Raw genomic sequence first — 23,092 nt, 5'->3', positions numbered from 1 at the left:
ATAAACCTAGATTATTATTTTTTGCGGCTGTTTTCCCAGATCCATTAGTGTCAATAAATGTCATCGGTCCATTACATTTAACACTGCTGGATGTCTACTGTGAAATGTGAGTAATCGCTCAATGCTGTGTAGCAGGTTACAGTGTAATGAGTAATACCATAAAGGATGGACTGTCAAAACAGTGACCTGGAGCCGCCTACGGGTAAATGGTGACCTATAAACAACATCTGGAAGGAGGACGCTTTCTAAGATTGTAAATGGGATCTGGAAATAGTAGTAATTACCTATTATAACACTCGCTGTTCATTATCAATTAGGCCATGACTGTATGCACCCTGCATTAATAGTGTTCTAAATGACTAAGCATTACAAATGATCATTGTTCTCGTTGGCATTTATTTTGCGTCTTTGCCATATTGTAACCTTGGGGTTTAATTTTAGCAAACAAAATGACATAAATACCATAAATTATACTTGCAAAAAAGTCATATTACCTTAAGGGGGATATTCCTTTTATAGGCAATTATAGCTTATGTACAGTGCATGCCATAATACATGATAATTGTGTGTCCAACCTCTGGCACCTGTCGAAAAGAGGGGGCACCCATAGACTTTTCTTTACAGAGAGGACTGCTTCCAAATGTTGTGGTGGAAATATATATATCATGTAGATCTCACTTGCATGTATACTCCTTTATTATCATATATGCACTATAATCAATTGCTTAAAATGGCTGACATAAACTGATATAAGCCAGACAGATTGTTCGGGGATTTCCAGCAGAAAGCGGAACAGCACCAGATGTATTAAGTGATGATCAGATGTCTCAACTTTGTCCTAGTTGCCGAAAGATGCCGAGAGCTACATTTTAGTTCCTTAATCAGCATCCATATGTGCATTAATCACAATATTCCATATATATTTAGATAACCAATAACAGAGGAGCTATACAATATGGTAATTAACTAACCACCCCTAACCACCTCCTTTCTATATGCAATTATAAATCCATGTATGTACAATAAATCATCAGTATTGGTGGAATGTTATTGTCACAATGTTGTGCAGTCTCATTCCTTGAGTGCTCAAAATACTCAGTCTTATTGGGAACGGCCGCAGCACACACAGGGATAGATTTATCCAAACCAAATTTCCATAACAATGGGACCACCTCTCCAGATAAGTGAATGGAGAACGTGGCAGCGCGGAATCGGCAAATGGGTCAACAGGCGCCCATTCTAGTGATGGGTAGGATCATGTCATAGATTTATGCAAATCCTGTGGATATACCATAATTACCTATCATAGGAATAACCTTTAAGAATCTTTAACTTTATATGTCTAATATTAATATGTTATTTATGCGCTGCTTTTTTTTGTACATGCGATCCAAGATCAATTTTAATGGGTAGGTCAATGGTCCAGCTTCGTAAGTGGTCCTAACAAAGGGGTCCACTGTCAGTTTGAGGGGCCTGAAGAAAGTTGTTCTATTAAATTTATATTGATGACCTATGTGCTGTCAATATTAGATGGATGGAGGTTTGACATCCGGCACCCCCACTGATCAAAAGTGCCACATGTAAGCAGTTGTGGAGCTGAGCAGCATAGCTCTATATCAATTGTGTAGTGGCTTCTGCCAGGTGCTGCAGATCAGCTCCTATTCATTTGGTGGATCTGCTATCTCATCAATGTGAAAATAGTGGAACAACCCTCTAATTTAGCCTACTATACGTAGAAGGGCCAAGAAAGAAGTATTCCCAGCTTGTAAGTTGATGACATACTGAGTCACTAGGCTACACCATCACTTTATGATTGGTCGATCCCACTCATCCTTTTAATGGATGGGCTGCAGCGCTGCTTCCCATTCTTAATTTTCCTTGAGGGCTACAACCAGCCCCGTTTTCTTCTGGATTGCACTCCAGGACACCGCTGGGAAGGAACAAACATTGGAGGGTTGCACAGATGCAACACTAAATCAGTGCAGTAGCTTCATTATTTTTGCAAGCAGTAGGGGGTCATTTTCAGAATCAGTAGAATCATTGGTGGTGATCCAGTTGGATCACCACCAATCTTAACCAGATAACAAGAGACGAGAATCCCCCTTTTTAATCACAACTGGACAGTGTTTTCCATTTCTTGCTCCCCACTGGTCTATACTGCGGCATTATTGGGGTGCTCTTGTGTGGCCATTGTAAGGGAATGTTACTATAGAATGATATGGCGCCATTATTATATGGGGCATGAGAAAAACAAAAATATTTTATCTCTACACTTACCATTGTCAATGTGAAGGGATGGTTTTCCAGTGCGGACACTCTTGGGCATTGTAGAATGATGTACTAGAAAATCGAGAGTGCAATGGATTACAGGACAATAAAGGAGTAACAAAAGTCAACATTCTGCCTTCACTGCACCATTACTAGAAGCACAAGGTACCATGGGGTAAGGGTAGAGCATTACATTTGTGCTGCCAAAGTTCTAGTACCACCATCTGTTATGTAATACTAAAGGGTTATTCCCATCACTAAAAGCTACTCAATAGTGTGGATTGGTGAGGGGGAGGGGTGAAATCTGGGACCCTCACCGATCCAGAAAATGGGGTTATGAAATGTTCCACTGGAATGAAACAGTAACTAAGATTTCTGGAACTGGTATATGTCTGCACTTGACTTTCTCCAGCAGTCCCGTAGAAAATCAATGGAGTCCTCACACGTATGTGTGACCCCGCTCCATTCCAATGGGGTTTTCAGAGCCCCTCTCTTAGGATTTGTGGGGTGTCCCATCAATCTTCAAATTATCACCTATCCTAACTTTTAACAATAGTAATAACCCTGGTTCAATACTAGGTAAGTGGCAAATCCACGACCATAGATTTGTTGTATTTTCTTAGGAGGAGAAATAGGTGACCACTTTGCTCCCGAATACTGGATCTTAGCAGAGAATGATCTCGCTTTCATTTTTTTTGTAGCTGCAGTATATGAAGAAAGATTTGATTCCCATTTTGCTCACCTGACCAGGTCTTGCTTTGAAATGATCTTTAATCATTCTGATTTCAATGACATTACAAGGATGGTGTATGACAGAGGTGATGGTCACTGGCTTAGTGCTTCGGAAGAATCGATATAATCGTTCTGCGCAGTACAAGCATAAGGGTGCTGATATCCACAGCCAAGTCTAAAAAGAAAAAGATGAACTGAGAAAATCCCATAAAAGAGACAAGGAGGCGGCATAGTGGAAGTGGCACATGGAAACTCCTACCAGGAGAGTCTACCGAATCAAATGTTCAGGGTGCGGCCCACCGTTTTTTATCTGCCTTACTTTACTCTTGGCTCTCCATAAAGAGGAGTGTAGCCGATGACCAACTTTGAAAAAAAATGGTAATTTGAGATAATCTGTCGGGAAAAAAATGATGTTTTCCATGTCTGTATATGGCCAGGCAGTAGGTGTTACGGGAATACCAGTCTGTAAAGGGTTTCTCTAGCATGTTGTGATAAAGTATTCAAATGGAATTGTGAGAAAACCACAATCAATTGTTGCGAGAGTCCATAATCAAATTTCCAGAAAGGTAAATGTGGACACCCTTGAGATACCCCTATAACAAGTGCTATGGTGATCAAGCAGTTGGGCATCAAAAACTATCACTAGGGAAACAGAGGTCTTTCCACAGATACAATAATTAATATAATAATAAACATTATGTAAGTAGTAAAATTGCATAGATTAAGCATCTCCAGCGGCCTGCATAGATTAGATAGGAGATCACTGCCCCACTCTTTAGTCCATTTGGCAGTCACACTGGGGTTACACAGTATTACTTCAAGGGGTTCTACAGCTGAAAAAAATCTATTTATTTATTAGGCCGGGTTCACATTGCGTTAATAAAACCCCGTTCAACACATACGTTAACGGGCTGCTGTTAACGCAAGTGCCGTTAAGGCAGCACGCTAGCGCAGATAGAGCATCTGGTAGCTCTATCTGCGCTAGCGGTGACGGACCCGGAAACGCTGCAGCCCGCGTCTCGGGGTGCGTTACTCAATGATGGCACATCGCTAGCGCACGCCCATTGTGGGCGTGCGCTAGCGGGGCGTCCGACATTGGACTCAATGGCGGTGTTAACGGACTACGCTACACCACGCTAATGCCGCGGTGTAACGTAGTTCGTCTAACGGACGCGCCTAGCGCAATGTGAACCCAGCCTTAGAAACACATCCATATGTATCACTTACTTTTATTATAATACTAATTAGAAAATGTGTCCTAATGAGGGGCATAAGTATAATAGCTGCAGGGGTTGCATCCGCACCTGGGCCCTGGAGCCTAGATGGACACAAATGGTCCCTTTGGCCTATATGAAAAGATGAGTACTTTTAAAGACTTGCAATAGTTGGAGGCCCTGTTTGAGATTTTGCATTGGGACTCTAAGTTACACCACTGGTCCCGATTTATAGATACAGTTCTAGGAAAGGTTACCTTGACTCAGATAATACAGAACTGGGATATGACGGCACAATAAACTGTAATTTGTCACCTAGTGTGATATCGGACAACAGCTTTTGCAATGTTCAGTCATCTTAATCCTCTTAAAGAGTTATTCTGAACATATGTCTTCAGGAGCACACAGCTCTCCGGCCTCTTCACTTCCTTGTTGCTGGATGGGAGGGTGATCCTCCTTTAGTGACAGTTCTGTTTTAGTAGCACCATTCTGCTGATCTTATAGTGCTACTATGACATATTCAACTCTGTCAGTAGTTTGTTCTGAAGTCTCCATGTTATCACTTTATTTGCATACAGGGATAACAGTGCATTTGAACAAGCACATGGAAAGTGAGCAGTGAATAGAACAACTAGTCTACAAACAGCCAATGGTAGGGATCAGTAGCTGGTGATTTTTCGGACTGATAATAACAGCTCAGGATAAGGAGCTGAGAGGGAGAGGGAGTTTTCTAACTGCTGTATAAATATCAATTGGCTACTGAGTGGTGACTAGGATCTCAGGAGTTAACTCCTCAGTCTGGAAGGAAACTACTGCTCATACTTTGGATATGGTGATCGGTCTCCTTGGCAATGAGCATTAAACAATGTAATACAAAAGTTCTTATAGCAGCAGAACAATAGCTGATAGAAAAAGGAAGTCAATTGCAAACCAACTTATTTTCAAGTAAGTAGACAAATTTCATAACACGAGAATAACCCTTTAAGTGAGAGAACTTTGTGTGACAAGTAATAAAGATGGATGCCTGTGAGTGAAAACAATCTCACCCTCATCTCTATCAGTGCGGTCCCAGGTTCTGGCAGCTCCACATTTGGCCTGGACTCATCTTTAGTTGGCACCAGTCTGGGGACTGGCTGATTCAATTTGAATATGCCTTATCCTATTGGTTCCCATAAGAGAAGATGTGTCTAGTAAGGAAACCTCTGAGATCATTTGATCCTTACTGAAAAATGATTGAGGCAAGCCAAGCCAATTGTGCAAGTTCATGAAGGGATTATGGCCGACAGCTGTTGGCCAAAGGACTTTTCGTACATCTATGGTCAGATTTCACCAATCTCAGTTTACAAATTAATTTTTTAATTAATGTTTTTAATGGTTAAAGTCTTGGGTGTTAATATTAATATTCACCAAAAGTTTAATGATTGTTTATATAAACAATTATTTTTAATACAAATTTACATTTTGTAACTGTAACATTTTTTTATCATTAATTTTTTTTCAGCCACTGGGTGCTGCCATTTTGCTTTGCAGGAGTGTAAATGTAGCTGCACGACACTTACACTCTGCAAATACGGCAGCCCTGGGCATAGAGATCTGCGGTCGGCATCCGACCCTATACTTTGCATTGTGCTGCTCCCTGCTGTGATCTGGCCACGCCCCCTGAGCCGTCCACACCACAGCAGAGACAGGAGATCGGCGCCATCTTTCTGGAGCTCACAGTGCATCTGTGAGCTCCAGTTTCCCAGTATAATCGCAGGAGCCCTGCGGTTATAGGAGGAGAAGGAGGAGACCAAGGACGGGACGAGGAAAGGACTCAGCAGCGGAGCAGTGAAGTAAGTATCAGTGGTAGAGGCAATCTAATCCTATCCTTTGTGATGCTGACTCTCAGTAGTGTATCTCCTCCCATGTGTGTTACTGTGCTGACTGTGTATCTACTCCTCTCCTGTGTGATCCTGTCTGCTGAGTCATGCATCTAATCCTATCCTGTGTGATACTGACTGAGCCGTGTATCTAATCCTCTCCTGTGTGATACTGTCTGCTGAGCCATGTATCTAATCCTACCCTGTGTGATACTGTGCTGAGATGTGTATCTAATTCTGTCCTGTGTGATACTGTGTACTGAGACGTGTATCTAATCCTCTCCTGTGTGATACTGTATGCTGAGCCATGTATCTAATCCTACCTGTGTGATAATGTCTGCTGAGCCATGTATCTAATCCTCTCCTGTGTGATGCTGTCTGCTGAGCCATGTTTCTAATCCTGTCCTGTGTGATACTGACTGAGCCGTGCATCTAATCCTCTCCTGTGTGATACTGTGCTGAGACTTGAATCTAATCCTACCCTGTGTGTTACTGTCTGCTGAGACGTGTATCTAATCCTACCCTGTGTGATACTGTCTGCTGAGCCGTGTAGCTAATCCTACCCTGTGTGATACTGTGCTGAGACGTGTATCTAATCCTACCCTGTGTGATTCTGTGCTGAGACATGTATCTAATCCTCTCCTGTGTGATACTGTCTGCTGAGCCATGTATCTAATCCTACCCTGTGTGATACTGTGCTGAGATGTGCATCTAATCATGTCCTGTGTGATACTGTGTGCTGAGACGTGTATCTAATCCTCCTGTGTGATGCTGTCTGCTGACTCATGTATCCAATCCTGTCCTGTGTGATACTGACTGAGCTGTGTATCTAATCCTCTCCTGTGTGATACTGTCTGCTGAGCCATGTATCTAATCCTACCCTGTGTGATACTGTGCTGAGACGTGTATCTAATCCTTCCCTGTGTGATACTGTGCTGAGACGTGTATCTAATCCTCTCCTGTGTGATGCTGTCTGCTGAGCTGTGTATTTAATGCTATTATTTGTGATACTGACTACTGAGCCGTGCATCTAATCCTATCCTGTATGATACTGACTGAGCTGTGTATCTAATCCTCTCCTATGCACTCCTCCCCCCCCCCCCCTGTTATGTGTGATCTATATGGCGGTATTATGTGTGATCTATATGGCGTCGTTATGTGAGAAGTATATGGCAGTATTATGTGTGAAGTATATTGCGGTATTATGTGTGAAGGATATGGCGGTATTATGTGTGAAGTACTGTATATGGCAGTATTATGTGAGATCTATATGTCGGTATTATGTGAGAACACTATGGCATTGTTATTTGTGATCTATATGATGGTATTATGTGAGAACTATAGGACATTATTATGTGTGATCTATATGATGGTATTATGTGTGATCTACACGGCGGTATTATGTGAAAACACTATGGCGGTATTATGTGAGAACCCTATGGCAGTATTATCTTCAGAAAGGGGACCCAATCTAGGGTGGTTCTGGCTGAGCACCTGCACGCGGGTCTGGGGTAATAGAGGGGCAGCATGACCTCCAGTTAGGTGTAGTCAGGGGAAGGCTGGTGAGGCAGCTGAAGAGAGGGGTCTCATTTTTATCGTTAATATAAGGCTACATTTCCTTCCCAGCGTCACCCCGTACTTCGCCTGTCGCCTCGCTTTCACACATTGCCAGGACAGGATGGAAAAGACAGGATCTGAGGAGGGGAATGGGGTCTGCATGCAAAGTCTGGATCAGACCAGGCCATCAATCCGCAGAAATGTTTCCTGGATTTCTGAGGAGACGGTCCATCCATGTGTATAAAAGACAGTGTCCATGTACAATCATTGACTGCTCCGCGCACTGAACATGGTGCCTCCATACACCAGCACACTGCTCTCCTGAAATACTCTGTGCTGCTGTCACCCTGCTCCCTCCACCATATATCTCCCAGAATCCTTGCTGCCTGCCATCCTCAGTGACTGTCTACTTGTCAGTATAACTCTGCCGTCACCAACAAAATGGCTGCTCATTGGGTTCCTGAATATCATCCTCTCTAATCCCTTAGCAAACACCCAGAAGGGGAGGGGAGGAGTCATCACTTATGTCACCAGACTCCGCCCGTAATTACTGCAGTGCAGTAATGTGAGCTAGTTGTACTCTAGGTTTTTGTCAAATTTCAGCAGCTGCTCCCCCTAGTGTTTAAAAGTGGAAATACCAAACCTCTTAAAATTATTTTTCATATTTTACTTAACTATAAACAAATGATAATATTTTTAAAGAACATTCAAACATTAATTCTTTACATTTTTTCAATCGCTGGAAAAAAAAAAATTTGATGGCACCTTCCCTTTAAGTTTCCTAATTACAAAGTTTTGCCTCTTTGATATACCCATAACTTCTACACTCTAATCTCTTCTCAAATGTAAAGAGCCATGAAACCTCATCTGAAGTGGTAGAAAAGACCTAATTTCGGATATTTGATTGTAAAAACGTGTCTTAACCTCCCAAATTAACATTTTGACCTCCAGAGTGGAAAGTCGTTTCAATTTAAAATAGTTCAGAAAGCACAAAGCAGAAATTATTCTGATTTTTTTTTTTAGAATCGGGCAGAATTATTTAACATGTAGCCGTGCGCATAGAACAAATATATAATCGGAATGGATGCTTTCGCCTCAATTCATAAAACTTTACACTTGAAACCTCTGACGACGTTGCAAAGTTCTAAACTGTGCAAAAATGTTATGAGTTTTTGCATTTCGATAACGGTCGTGACCCTGGCCCCCCACTGTCATCTAGGCATTGCTTTTCATTGATGCAGAAGTCACAGTCCATTACAGTATATACACCCAAATATAAAGATGGGAATATATCAAAAACAACGGGATCATGGACAGCAAAGCCTGCATGTGTATGTGGGCCAAAGTTGAAAGGTAATCCTACAATAAAGTGCCTTAGTGCATATATTTACAGATTAATTGTGTCTTCGTTAATCTTAAAGGCTTTAAAGTAGCAATGAGATCCAAAGATTAAACCGATAACATGCATGAGATTAAAATGATGATTGCATATGTTTTTACCAGGTAAATAGCCAAATTCCTGAGTGACAGCTGCATCTCCCACCCCAACGCGCGTTTCACCTATTCTTCTTCCTGGCGCCCACAAATTTAAAAACTACTATAGCAGTACAAAAACAACGACACCACCACAGTGGTGGACAGTGTGTATATAAACAAACTATAGACCCGCAAGAAAAATGTGATACATATGCCTGAAAAACCATAGTGGTCACATATAAAACATATACGATATTTAGGAAAATGTCATGCTGTTTCTACTTGGGAAATAAAATTGGAAATCTCTCACCCAAAGTTCAGACCCTCCCAATGTGTGTGTGTGACCACAATATTTTGATATCTAGAAGGGTGGGCAGTGGACATTCAGCCTTTAACTCTCTAGGAGCGTGCACTTGTCCTCCCCTGATGACCTATGAGGAGAAACGTGTCAGGAAGCACGCGGGGCTGTTATTGGATCAGTTCAGCTGAGGGATAGCTTTGGACCGCCCTTGTAATGGAGGGAGTTTGGGGCATGCAGTGTAATGATGCCTACCCTTGGGGCCTAATAGGGCTAATAATTCCCATCTCTACCCCCTTAGACCTGAGGAGGAGCATGTCTGGCGTTTGTTTGCAATGAGGAGGAATTTCTTATCTACCCTGCGGATCTGAACTTTGGGTGAGAGATTTCCAGTATTATTTCCTCAGTAGCAAACAGTTTGACATTATCCTATTTATCTTATATGCATTGTAGATTTTATTTTTCTCACGTTGCTAATACCACATGGAGAATAATGTAATGTTACTGACATCAAACTACTATCCCCTTTCAGTGTGTGCTGCATCGGTACATGTCGGTTGTCTGTTATATCATTCTCTGTAGGTGATCTCTTATAATGCCCTCAAAAACTTGCCACACAACTGATCCCAGGCTTACCGGAAGGTAGTTGCCTGGATCCACCTTCTTGCCTAACCCAATCCTGTGGCACATTGTTTACATTCAATCACAGGGGGGACCATAACTGTGGAAGACCACCTGCCTGGTGCCGGTTCCTACTTTTCCAACTTCCCTACAAGACTATCGTCCAGTGGCCTTAACATCACATGCTATGAAGTCCCTGGAGAGAATAATACTCGCCTACTTGTGTCCAGGGGTGAGGGCTTTTACTGACCCCCTACAGTTTGCGTACCATCAAAGATTTGGGGTGGATGATGCGGTGGTATCTCTGCTACATACAGTACATTCGTTCTTGGACAATGATGGAACTACAGTGCGCGCCATGTTCTTTGTCTTCTCAAGTGCTTTCAATACCTTACAGCCGCCCTTACTAGGTAATAAGCTGACTGATATGGCGGTAGATGAGGAGATGGTGAACTGGATAAACGACTACCTGACGGACAGTCCGCAGTTTGTAAGGATGGGGGAGGTGGTATCTGGCAGCGTACAGAGCAGTATTGGAGCCCCTCAGGGTACAGTGCTGTCGCCCTTCCTCTTCACACTGTATACAGCTGACTTTCAGTATAAATCGGATTTTTGTCAAATTCTCAGATGACTCAGCGATTGTAGGGGGCATAGTGGGGGGCCGGGGGCGAGGAGGAATATAGAAGGACGGTTCCTGACTTTGTGGATTGGTGCCGGACTAACTGTCTAGAACTAAATGTAAAGAAAACCAAGGAGTTTGTGGGGAATTATAGAAGGAAAAAGGAGGATTACTTACCGATCACTAATGCTGGCCAGAAGGTTGAGATTGTTGAGAGCTACAAATATTTGGGGGTTCACCTTGATGGCTCGATTGGAGGTGTCATACAGAAAAGGTTTACAGGAAGGGAATGAGCAGACTGTACTTTCTTCGGAAGCTCAGGTCATTCAATGTGTGCAGTAAAATGCTGGAAATGTTCTACCAGTCCGTTGTGGCAAGCGCCATCTTTTTTGCTATCATATGCTAGGGCAATAGTGTGCGAGTAGCTAACGCTAATAAGCTCAATAAACTTATCAAGAAGGTAAGCGCCGCTGTTGGCCTCCATCTGGACTCTTTTGAGGAGGTATTGGAGGATAGAATTCAGAGGAAGTGTAGGGCTATAAATTTATAATGATCAATAATACGCACCCACTATACGAGCAGAAGAGCACATTCAGCAGCCGACTAATCCGACTAAGGTGCAAGAAGGAGAAATTCAGGAAATCATTTGTACCTAATGCCATGGGGATGTATAATAATTTCTTAAGGGTGGTAGACTATAATGACTGATTGTAGGCATACTAATGTGAAATAAGTGACTTATATACCTGAACCACCCACATTTATTTGTTATGTAATGTTGGTATACTTGTGCAAGATTTGTGTCCTGATATTTTATGTACTGCTGTGTGTATTGCTGCTGTAATACCGTAATTTCCCCCCGGGATCAATAAAGTGTATCGCATCGTATCGTATTAACCATTCTAGTGAACGGTCTCTTTAAACAAAGATGACCTTGTATTGCCGTATTAATCAGGACGATCTCCTAGTAGGGCGTAAGATGAATATTACCAACGGACTTACCTCTGGGAAATGGGGTTGAAATGCTGGGTCCTTGCTACATATCCCAAGCGTGCTATTGTCAATTAAAAGTTCTCCACGTGTCTTTAAGGAGTTTGGGGCGATTTTTTCTGTATTCAGCAAATATGCCTCTCCATTAAGCTCAGCAAGTGGAGCGTAATACTTCACGGTCCTGTTTAGCTGGAGGCAGCCGGGAGGATGTTCTTCTAAATTAGTCTGATATTTTAGCACACCTCTAGAAAAGAAATAAAGACGGATGAGGGCTGGGATCAGCATGCTCAAGTGCTAATTAACTTGAATTCAAGAGGGCTTGAATTGCTGGTAATTCGGGTGATTGAAGAACAAGTGTTTTGGGTTTTAAATGTCTTATAAAAGTTTGCGGCGTAATCACAAAGTTGCTATTCAGATTCTGATTTGAAAAAGACAAAAATGAAATCTTCCAGGCATCATGTAATTGAAACCAACTTTTTTCATACCTGAATCTACAAAAAGTTGAAAAAAATAGAGAAATTTAAAATCTACAATTGCATTTTTCTTACTTTTCTGATATGCTATTATTCCACCTTAACAATCTCATGCACCCTCGACAGAAAAAGTCTCTGCCGGTTAACTGTGGCTATGGAGCTCCACTAGGCAAAACCCTACTGTTACTGCTTTGCAAAAAACTACCTGCCATGATTATAACATTGACCAATACATCTGAGACAGACCGAGGCTACTTGTGCTTTTGGAGAAGAGGAGCTAAGCTCTGTGTCTCGCTCGAATTTAGACTTGATGTGAGATCTGTTTGTCTCTTTAAATAATATAGAGTAGACTGGATGTGAGGTCTGTGTGTCTCTCCCAGTAATATAGGCTGGATGTGAGGTCTGTGTGTCTGTCCCAGTAATATAGGCTGGATGTGAGGTCTGTGTGTCTCTCCCAGTAATATAGGCTGGATGTGAGGTCTGTGTGTCTGTCCCAGTAATATAGGCTGGATGTGAGGTCTGTGTGTCTCTCCCAGTAATATAGGCTGGATGTGAGGTCTGTGTGTCTGTCCCAGTAATATAGGCTGGATGTGAGGTCTGTGTGTCTCTCCCAGTAATATAGGCTGGATGTGAGGCATGTGTGTCTGTCCCAGTAATATAGGCTGGATGTGAGGTCGGTGTGTCTCTCCCAGTAATATAGGCTGGATGTGAGGTCGGTGTGTCTCTCCCAGTAATATAGGCTGGATGTGAGGTCTGTGTCTCTCCCAGTAATATAGGCTGGATGTGAGGTCGGTGTGTCTCTCCCAGTAATATAGGCTGGATGTGAGCTCTGTGTCTCTCCCAGTAATAGAGGCTGGATGTGAGGTCGGTGTGTCTCTCCCAGTAATATAGGCTGGATGTGAGGTTTGTGTCTCTCCCTTTAATATAGGCTGGATGCGAGGTCTGTGTGTCTCTCCCAGTAATATAGGCTGGATGCGAGGTCTGTGTGTCTCTCCCAGTAATATAGGCTGGATGTGAGATCTGTGTGTCTGTCCCAGTAATATAGGCTGGATGTGAGGTCTGTGTGTCTCTCCCAGTAATATAGGCTGGATGTGAGGTCTGTGTGTCTGTCCCAGTAATATAGGCTGGATGTGAGGTCTGTGTGTCTCTCCCAGTAATATAGGCTGGATGTGAGGTCTGTGTGTCTCTCCCAGTAATATAGGCTGGATGTGAGATCTGTGTGTCTCTCCCAGTAATATAGGCTGGATGTGAGGTCTGTGTGTCTCTCCCAGTAATATAGGCTGGATGTGAGATCTGTGTGTCTCTCCCAGTAATATAGCCTGGATGTGAGGTCGGTGTGTCTCTCCCAGTAATATAGGCTGGATGTGAGGTCGGTGTGTCTCTCCCAGTAATATAGGCTGGATGTGAGGTTGGTGTGTCTCTCCCAGTAATATAGGCTGGATGTGAGGTTTGTGTCTCTCCCTTTAATCTAGGCTGGATGTGAGGTCGGTGTGTCTCTCCCAGTAATATAGGCTGGATGTGAGATTTGTGTGTCTCTCCCAGTAATACAGGCTGGATGTGAGGTCTGTGTGTCTCTCCCAGTAATATAGGCTGGATGTGAGGTCTGTGTCTCTCCCAGTAATATAGGCTGGATGTGAGCTCTGTGTCTCTCCCAGTAATAGAGGCTGAATGTGAGCGCTGTGTGTCTCTCCCAGTAATATAGGCTGCATGTGAGCGCTGTGTGTCTCTCCCAGTAATATAGGCTGGATGTGAGATCTGTGTGTTTCTCCCAATATTATTATTATTATTTATTATTATTATTATTATTATTTATTTATATAGCACCATTAATTCCATGGTGCTGTACATGAGAAAGGGGTTATATACAGGGTTATAGATATCGTTTACAGTAAACAGGTTTACATTGACAGACTGGTACAGAGGGGAGAGCACCCTGTCCTTGCGGACTTACATTCTATGGGATAGTGTGGAAGAGACGGAAGGTAGGGGTGAGGCGGTGGCTCTGGCGGCGGTGAGGCGGCAGTTCTGGCGGCGGTGAGGCGGCGGCTCTAGCTGCGGTGAGGCGGCGGCTCTGGCAGCGGTGAGGCGGCAGTGAAGCGGCGGCTCTGGCGGCGGTGAGGCGGCGGCTTGGTTATTGTAAGCTTTAGGCTTTCCTGAAGAGATGGGTTTTCATGTTCCGTCTGAAGGATCCGAGTGTGGTGGATAATCGGACGTGTTGAGGCAGAGAATTCCAGAGGATGGGGGATATTCGGGAAATCTTGGAGGCAGTTGTGTGAGGAACGAATAAGTGTGGAGGAGAGTAGGAGGTCTTGGGAGGATCGGAGATAACGTGAGGGAAGATATTGGGAGATTAGTTCAGAGATATATGGAGGAGACAGGTTGTGGATGGCTTTGTAGATCAGTGTTAGTAGTTTGAATTGGATTCGTTGGGAAATTGGGAGCCAGTGGAGGGATTTGCAGAGGGGAGAAGCAGGGGAGTAGCGAGGAGAGGTGGATTAGCCGAGCAGCAGAGTTGAGGACAGACTGGAGTGGTGCAAGAGAGTTAGCTGGGAGGCCAAAGCGGAGGGTGTCTCAGTAATCGAGGCGGGAGATGATGAGGGCATGCACAAGAGTTTTGGTAGATTGTGGGCTGAGGAAGGAACGGATTCTAGCAATATTTTTGAGTTGGAGGTGACAGGAGGTGGCAAGAGCTTGGACATGAGGTTTGAAGGACAGGGCAGAATCGAGAGTTACCCCGAGGCAGTGGATTTCAGGTGCGGGTGAGAGCTTGATGCCATTTACCATAATAGATAGATCAGGTAGGGGGGATACGTGAGGTGGGGGAAAGATGATGAATTCGGTTTTGTCTACATTGAGTTTAAGGAAGCGAGAGGTGAAGAAGGAGGATATGGCTGACAGACACTCCGGGATTCTGGACAGAAGAGAGGTGACATCTGGGCCAGAGAGATAGATCTGAGTGTCATCAGCATACAGGTGGTACTGGAAGCCATGGGACTTTATGAGTTGTCCTAGGCCAAGGGTATAGATGGAAAAAGTAGGGGCCCTAGGACAGAGCCTTGAGGGACTCCAACAGAGAGAGGGCGGGATGAGGAGGTAGTGTGGGAGTGGGAAACGCTAAATGTGCGGTTGGATAGGTATGAGGCAATCCAGGATAGGGTAAGGGCAAGGGCAGTAATATAGGCTGGATGTGAGGTCTGTGTCTCTCTCCCAGTAATATAGGCTGGATGTGAGATCTGTGTGTTTCTCCCAGTAATATAGGCTGAATGTGAGCTCTGTGTCTCTCAAGGTAATAGAGGCTGAATGTGAGGTCTGTGTGTCTCTCTCTGTAGTATAGGTTGGATGTGAACCCTGTGTGTTTTTCCCAGTAATATTGGCTGGATGTGAGGTCTGCATGTTTTTACTAGTAATATAAGCTAGATCCGTCGTCCTTGTGTCTCTACCAGTAAGGTTGGTTTCACATGTCCAGATATTTCCGGTACCAGAAAAATCGGTACCGGAGATATCCGTGTCCGTGTGTTTACGTAGTACATCCGTGTGGCACATGGGTGGCAGCCGTGTGCCGCATCAGGACCACACGGATGGCTGCCGGGAAGCATCAGGACCACACGGACGGCTGCAGGAGAAACAGCACTATCCCCCTGCTTGTGGTGCTGAAGCCAGCTGTCATCCATTCTCCCCTGCTCGGATGAAAGCAGTGCGAGCAGGGGAGAAGGGATAAAAAAAAAAACCCTATATTTTCCAACCAACCCAGCAAAACTCACAGATGCGGGCTGCTATTCTCAGGCTGGTAAGGGGCCATGGCTATGGGCCCCCCCCAGCCTTAAAACAGCAGCCCGCAGCTGCCCAGAAAAGGCGCATCTATCAGGTGCGCCAATTCTGGAGCTTTTCCCGGTTCTTCCCACTGCCCCGTAGCGATGGCATATGGGGTAATAAGGGGTTAATGTCACCTTGCTATTGTAAGGTGACATTAAGCCAGCTTTGTAATGGAGAGGTGTCAATCCATTATCCATTACTAATTCCACAGTTGTGAAAGAGTTAATAAAACACACACACACACACACACACACAGAAAAAAGAACTTTAATGAAATAAATAAACACACAGGTTTTATTACCTTTATTGTACACTCAATCCAACCGAAGCCCTCGTTTTCCTGTAATAAATAAAATTTAAAAAAAGCAACAATATCCCATACCTGTCCGCCATACAGTCAAGTGCAACGCTGTAACTCCATCTCAAGGGGTTAAATCCAATTACAATCAGGAGCGCTGCTAATGTGAGCGCTCCTGAATGTAAATGACTGGGAATTGAATGGAATGCAGGGGACAGAGCTTCGGTGACTAGTATTCAGAAACTTTCCCAGGCTGAAGAGGTCATTTGAGTTCATGCCGCCAGAGGACGCAGCTTCGGTGACGGCACCGCTAGTGCTGCGGGCTGCTGTTTTAAGGCTGGGGGAGGCCATAGCCATGGTCTGAAAAGTGATGTGCGCCTCGTTACTAATCTTACTCTAGTTGGTGACTGGAGTAAGAATTGTTACATACGGAATGCCGATGCTCAACAGAAATTTGACGAGCTGGGTTTGCCATATCACTAGCCCAGCCTCTCGTTGTGCCAAAGTTTAGCAAATTTTAAGGGCTATTACACCAGACTGTACTGTTTTTATTGCTTTCATGTATCACACAGCTTCTATCCTGTTCTTATTTCCTTTTTATGTACTTTCCTTCACTCATATGCTTTCCTTCTTTTCTACAGCCTATTTTCTCTGCCCTCTCAGTGATACTTTCTCCCTTTCCGCTGTGTGTAGATCAATGTCTAATCCCCTCACTTCTGTTATCTCTAACTTTAAGAGAATTGGAGGAGGATAGCTTAGAGGCATCAAAACTGAGCAGAGGCTTGTAATAGATTTTTGTATAGCTACATAATGGACCTATAGATACATAGAATTTAAGTCATTATTGTCTTTTATTCAGCAAGTTTGCACAGAAAAGATTTGAAATAAAAACTCTGTGGAATAATAAAGATTCTGCTCATTACACAGGTACGTGCAGAACTCACGGAGCAGAGATGAGCGTCTTGACCACCAACACTTAAAAGATTGAGTGCGAAACGGCCATTTGTTAATTTATCTCTGCATTTAATAAATGAGTTTGTGTCTCAGTACATCTTTAAGTCATTAATTATTAATGATTATCCCTTAAAGCTACGGTGCGCACAAGATTGTAAATTCATCCTCACTAGATGAACAGATGTCCCCTCTGGAAAACTCCGTTGGACGCCTTAATCCTCTGCTGTAAACATTTCATATGAATGATTGATCTTCTAGAAATCCAATTTATGTATCATACATACATCTTTATAGTGAGGGCAGGCGGCTTGTTCATTTTGCCATCTTTTTATTATTATTTATAATAAATTGGAAATGATCAGGCCTGAAAATGCCCGTAATGCCTTTTCTTTTCATTTTCCGATTTTATAAGTAGCCATACGTTTTTTCTTTTTTTTTTTTTTAAACCTAGGCTGCTACATGAGGCTTTGTTTTATGCCATAGGAATTTCATTATTTTTCTCCACTTTTTAAAGGTTTGTGTAAATAATCCTGCAATTTATATTCTCTTTTTTTTGTAACACAAATATAGAAAACAAGAGGTCTGAGAGATTTTTCTTTTTGTTTATTTTTATATACTGTTTATTTTTCACACCAAATAACCTGATGAATTCTTTAGGTTATTACTAGTCATGAGCAAGCGCTAAAATACTCGAGCACTCGGTAATCAAGTCAAGCAGGTCGGACCCTCGGACGCGGCTCGATTCGAGTGACGTGTATAATGGAAGTCATTGGGAAGCATGAGCATTTTCCGGAAAACGCTAACAAGAGGGCTGAAGAGGCAGGAAAATCGCTGTAATGGATGGAAACAGTGCTAAATGCAAGAGGAAGCGCATAGGGAAGACGACTGGACTCATCTCTGACTCCCAGGTCGCTAAACTAATGGGCCCCACCCATTTTTTGATAACCAGCCAAGGTAAAGCAGACAGCTTGGCTCTGAAATTATCAGGCTGTGAATGTCCATGGATATTGGCCCCTTCCCAGCCTAAAAATACCAGGACGCAGCCTCCCCAAAATTGGCATATTACATGAGATGCTCCAATTCTGGCACTTTGCCTCGACTATTCCAAATTGTCATGGTGCGTTCGAGGTAATATTTTTAGGGCTTGATGTCAGCTGTGTAGTGTCAGCTGGCATCAAGCCCAGGGGTTAGTAATGGAGAGGCATCTATCAGACTAACCCAGTAAGTTAAAAAAAAAACACAAAAATATTTTATGTTAAAAAACGCTCCCCGACTCCCGGGTTCACCAATTTATTAATAAAAAAAAAAGCCATGCTGGTCTGAAGTAGTCCAAGGATTCCACCACGAATGGCAACCTGAAAGATATAAAAAGAGAGACTTAAATAAATAAAGACAAGAGACAGTACCTCATTCACCAACATATTAACCCTGGAGCTCTGGCGTAGTCCATGGTGTTCCCACAACGTCCACTGATTCCATAGTGCAACCTTTGGTGCCTCGGTGTGAGAATCAAGCTTCATAGGTCACTGGCGGTCAGACTGCATTCCGCAAAACCCAGCGAGAGCACTAGTGACATCAGTAATGTTACTGACATAACCACTCTCGCCGGGTCACACAGAGCGCAGATCGGGAGTGACCTATGAAGCTTCTAGGCTCAATAGGCTGTACTACAGAATCGGTCAACGTCGTGGGAACGCCATGGATTTTGTTGAAGCTGCAGGGTTAATTAATTGGCTAACGAGGGACGGTCTCTTGTGTTTATTTAATTCTTAGTTTTTAAGTCTTTCATGTTGCCATTTAGTGGACTATGTCAGAATCCTTTGATTACTTCAAACCAGCATGGCTTTTTTTTATTAATAAATTGGTGAACCAGGGAGTCGGGAAGTGTTTTTTTTTTACATAAAATATTATTGTGTGTGGTTTTTTTTCTAACTCACTGGGTTAGTATTGAGGGTGTCTAATAGACGGCTCTCCATTACTAACCCCTGGGCTTGATGCCAGCTGACACTAGCTAACATCAACCCCCAAAAATATTACCATGACTGCCACTGCATCAGGGCAAATGGGAAGAGCCAGGCAAAGTGCCAGAATTGGTGCATCTCATGTTATGCGCCAATTCTGGGGTGGCTGTGGGCTGGTATTTTAAGGTTGGGAAGTGGCCGATATCCATCCACCTTCCAGCCTGATAATTTCAGCTTCCAGCTGTCTGCTTTACCTAGGCTGGTTATCAAAAATAGGCAGGACCCCATGTCATTTTTTAAAAATTACTTATTTGCTTAATATGTTTAAAAAGCTTAAAAACACCCTTTACTGCCCCATGAAAAGAACTAAAGGTAAAGGGTGCAACTTTGTAATATTTAGGGGGGGCTCGATGACGCAATGCGGCCGGCCAAACACAGTAATGCCAGTAAACAACATGGCTACGGCATTACCGTGTATGGCAGGCAATCCCTGCATGTTTATTGGCTGTCTAACATCCACAAAACATGTGGGCCAGAGACTTGAGCATCCGCGATGCTTGATTGAGTAGCGAGCATGCCCGAGCACCACGATATTTGATCAAGTATAAAGCAGTGGTGAGCACGCTCACTCATCACTAGTTATTACAGTTGTGTAGATACCAAATATGATTGCTTTTCTTCTGATGTGCAGTATATGCAATAAAATTGTTACTCACCTGTCTTAGATACAGCAAAGTACGCATCTAGTTGAACCTCTTCTCCTGCAGCAAACTGACATACTCTGATGATGTCTTCCACCAGAGTCATGTAACCTGGCTCAGGCAGCAGAACACCGCCTGAGTATTCAGGTAGTTAGCATTCTTACCACTACACTGCACCAGCACTGCAAACACTGTGATCATGGTTTCAGCATTGCTACATCAAACTCTGCTGTGCAACTCTCCTATTCCAGTCATTGTGGTTCCAGCATTGCCACATCAAGGTCTGCTGTGCCGTCTCTACTGCATTCAGTCTTCATTGTAACTCATCTCTGCAACACTGGTTCCTCAACAATGGATCAACTCTACTACATCTCAATACTAGCTTTTCTACGTCTAGCCTCCATTGTTAAAAAATAAAAAAGATACCAAGTGTTTTCGACTTTGCAAAGTCCTGACAAAGTCAAATGCTATTTTTGGAAAATGGAAAATCAGTGAATAAAGGGTCACTCAAAGAGTACATGATTAACTCCAGACTGTTCTCCAAAGCTGTCCTATTTGGAAACCTTTTGTTTTCTTTTTCATTTACTATCAGAATTTTTTTTACTGAAACCGCCAAGATTTTATTCATAGACACTTACCCTGACGCATGGACCAGAAGAAGCACATAAAATATAAAAAACAGGTTGTGTGTGTGTAGAAAGATATCAAAGTTAGACGCCCTGTGGAAAAAAAACAAAAAAAATAAAAAGTTAGATGCTTGACCATATAAGAAGCTGTACCATCATTATGATTTCACACAATCTAAAATCCTAAAACGTAGGGGGCTGACTGAAAACGGTCTGTCACTCCGCCCCAAGGAAGTTGCTGCCCTAGGCACAGGACCTTCAGTGACTAGTGAAAAATATAGATTTTCTTAGCACAGTATGTCCATTTTGTTGTAGACTTTAGCCATTTGCAGTACACCACAATTTAGATTCATTTCAACACAGATTTTGATGCAGAAATGGCACAGATTTCAATGTAAATCCCCAATGGAAAAAAATGTATGTTCAGAATTTATGACACAGATTCTGACTCAGGCACTCGTAAAAAGTTGCATTTGGACCATACGTTACCTCGGTATCAGCTATTGCCTCCGACTGTACACAAACGTCACATTATGGAACATTATGTCTAAAATATAGTGGATATATATATATCACAGACCCCTAGTTTACAGGACTGTGGAGTCGGTAAGCAAAACCACTGACTCCGACTCTGACACCTCAATTTCCCTGACTTCCAACTCTGACTCCACAGCACTGCCTCACTACTAAGCATGTAATGGGCAGCACAGGATCATCTGAACTAAAAGCCGAGATCCTTAGATCAGGAACAGTACAGACATTTATAGGACATTTCATAACTTTCCGAAATTGTTATGAAAACATTTACATCACATCCTGCACTGTACTACTGAACCCAATTTATTAGATATTTTAGGAGCTGGTGTTGGTCCATTTTACACCAACTTCGACTCCACCGCCCTTTAGTTTTTTTTTAATAATCTGGCACTAAATGCCATGGAGTGGCCTAGCCAGTCTCCAGACCTTAATCCCATAAAAAACTTATGGAGGAAGTTGAAGCTCCGAGTTGGGTTTGCCAACAAGGGTTTTACCACCAAGTATTAAGTCTTGTTTGCCAGAGGGATCAAATACTTATTTCTCACTGCAAAATGCAAATACATTTATATAATTTACACAATGTGATGTTCTGGAGTTTATTTTTTATATTTTATCTCTCAATATTAAAATGAACCTATCCTTAAAATTATAGACTGTTCATGTCTTTGTTAGTGGGCAAATTTACAAAATCAGCAAGAGATTAAATACTTATTTCATTCACTGTATATTTATATATATAAATTTCACATTTTAAAGAGATTTCAAGATGATAAGATTAGCTTGAAAACGAAAAATGTCTTGTGAAATATATTTATACCTTAGATATTTATTTATGTACATTCGTATGTATATATATACATATACATATGTATATATATATATACTGTATATACAGTACAGACATATTTTCAGTTGTTTCACACTTTTTTGTTAAGTATATAATTCCACATGTGTTAATTCATAGTTTTGATGCCCTCAGTGTGAATGCACAATTTTCATAGTCATGAAAATACAGAAAAATCTTTAAATGAGAAGGTGTGTCCAAACTTTTGGTCTGTACGGTATAATTTATTTATACTTGTATATTTATATTTCTACATACATATATATCTCCTAATTTTAGTCAAACTTCACACAAGAAATATCCTGTGTTTACCTTATTGATGCTGTGGAAGCTGTGGACATAAGAAATAAAATGAGCACCATGAAGACTCCTGTCAAACCTGGAACTGAAACAAAAATGATGTTTGAAATATATCATAAATTACATTTCCTGATAACAAAAAATAATAATTAATAATTTAATAGTTTTTTTTTAATCTTTTTTATGGTAGCATAATATCTGCCATAAGTGAAATCATGTATATTTAAGGTAGAGTTGTAAAAAAATACGATAAAAACAAATGGTTAGCATCAATAAAACTATGAATTCGTCACACAAACAAAAAATTCTAACCCAGCTCATTTGATGGAAAAATACAAATGTTACAAGTTTCGGAAAATTGTGACGCAAACCCAATTATTTTAATTTTTTTTTTTTCACGTAAATGAAAAAAACAAAATGATTAAAGTTTGGTATCGCCATAATCGTGCTGACCTGAGAAACGTGATTCAGAGTGATTTTTACTATAGCATTAAAAACAGAACCTTAAAAAAAATGGCAGAATTGCTGTTTTTTTTTTTTACAATTTGCTTCATTGCACTTCAAATTTTTTCCGGTTTTTCACTACATTGAATGCTAAAATGTGGTGTCATTCAAAATTACAACTCGTACTGAAAGAAAAAACCTCAAGCTTTCATATAACTATTGATGGAAAAATAAAAAAATAATGGCTCTAGGAAGAAGGGGAGGAAAAAAAGCGAAAGGGGAAAAATGAAAATGGACTTTGCACGAAAGGTGTTAGAGAAGTGTTAGGACTATGGCACAACTAAAAGGTGTGTTACATAACTTTGGAGCAGGAGGGAGAAGGCTGTACTTCTTTTCCATAACAAGAATATGGTTCGGAGGGGCATTCATAAAATCGTAGCCGGCAATGAGTGAAAAAGGGCCTAAATTATATCAATGCATGTAATAACTAATAATAAGATGGTAATA

General features: G+C 42.1%; 1 protein-coding gene across 3 annotated transcripts in view; it reads right to left on the bottom strand.

Moving 5' to 3' along the window:
• NOX4 (NADPH oxidase 4) overlaps positions 1-23,092 on the bottom strand; it is a 284,105-nt gene that overhangs the window by 147,003 nt on the left and 114,010 nt on the right. For all 3 annotated transcript variants that reach the window (XM_069759250.1, XM_069759251.1, XM_069759252.1), the window contains 5 exons: positions 22,154-22,226; positions 20,473-20,553; positions 11,647-11,878; positions 3,011-3,175; positions 2,278-2,340 (listed from right to left, as the gene is read on the bottom strand). In XM_069759250.1, coding sequence (XP_069615351.1) covers positions 2,278-2,340; positions 3,011-3,175; positions 11,647-11,878; positions 20,473-20,553; positions 22,154-22,226 — 614 coding nt within the window. The remainder of the gene's footprint in view (positions 1-2,277; positions 2,341-3,010; positions 3,176-11,646; positions 11,879-20,472; positions 20,554-22,153; positions 22,227-23,092) is intronic.

The sequence above is a fragment of the Ranitomeya imitator genome, chromosome 3 (assembly GCF_032444005.1).
Source record: "Ranitomeya imitator isolate aRanImi1 chromosome 3, aRanImi1.pri, whole genome shotgun sequence".
NCBI classification, from domain to species: domain Eukaryota; kingdom Metazoa; phylum Chordata; class Amphibia; order Anura; family Dendrobatidae; genus Ranitomeya; species Ranitomeya imitator.
The sequence above is the reverse complement of the archived record's forward strand: the minus strand, read 5'-3'. Positions and strand labels throughout refer to the sequence as shown.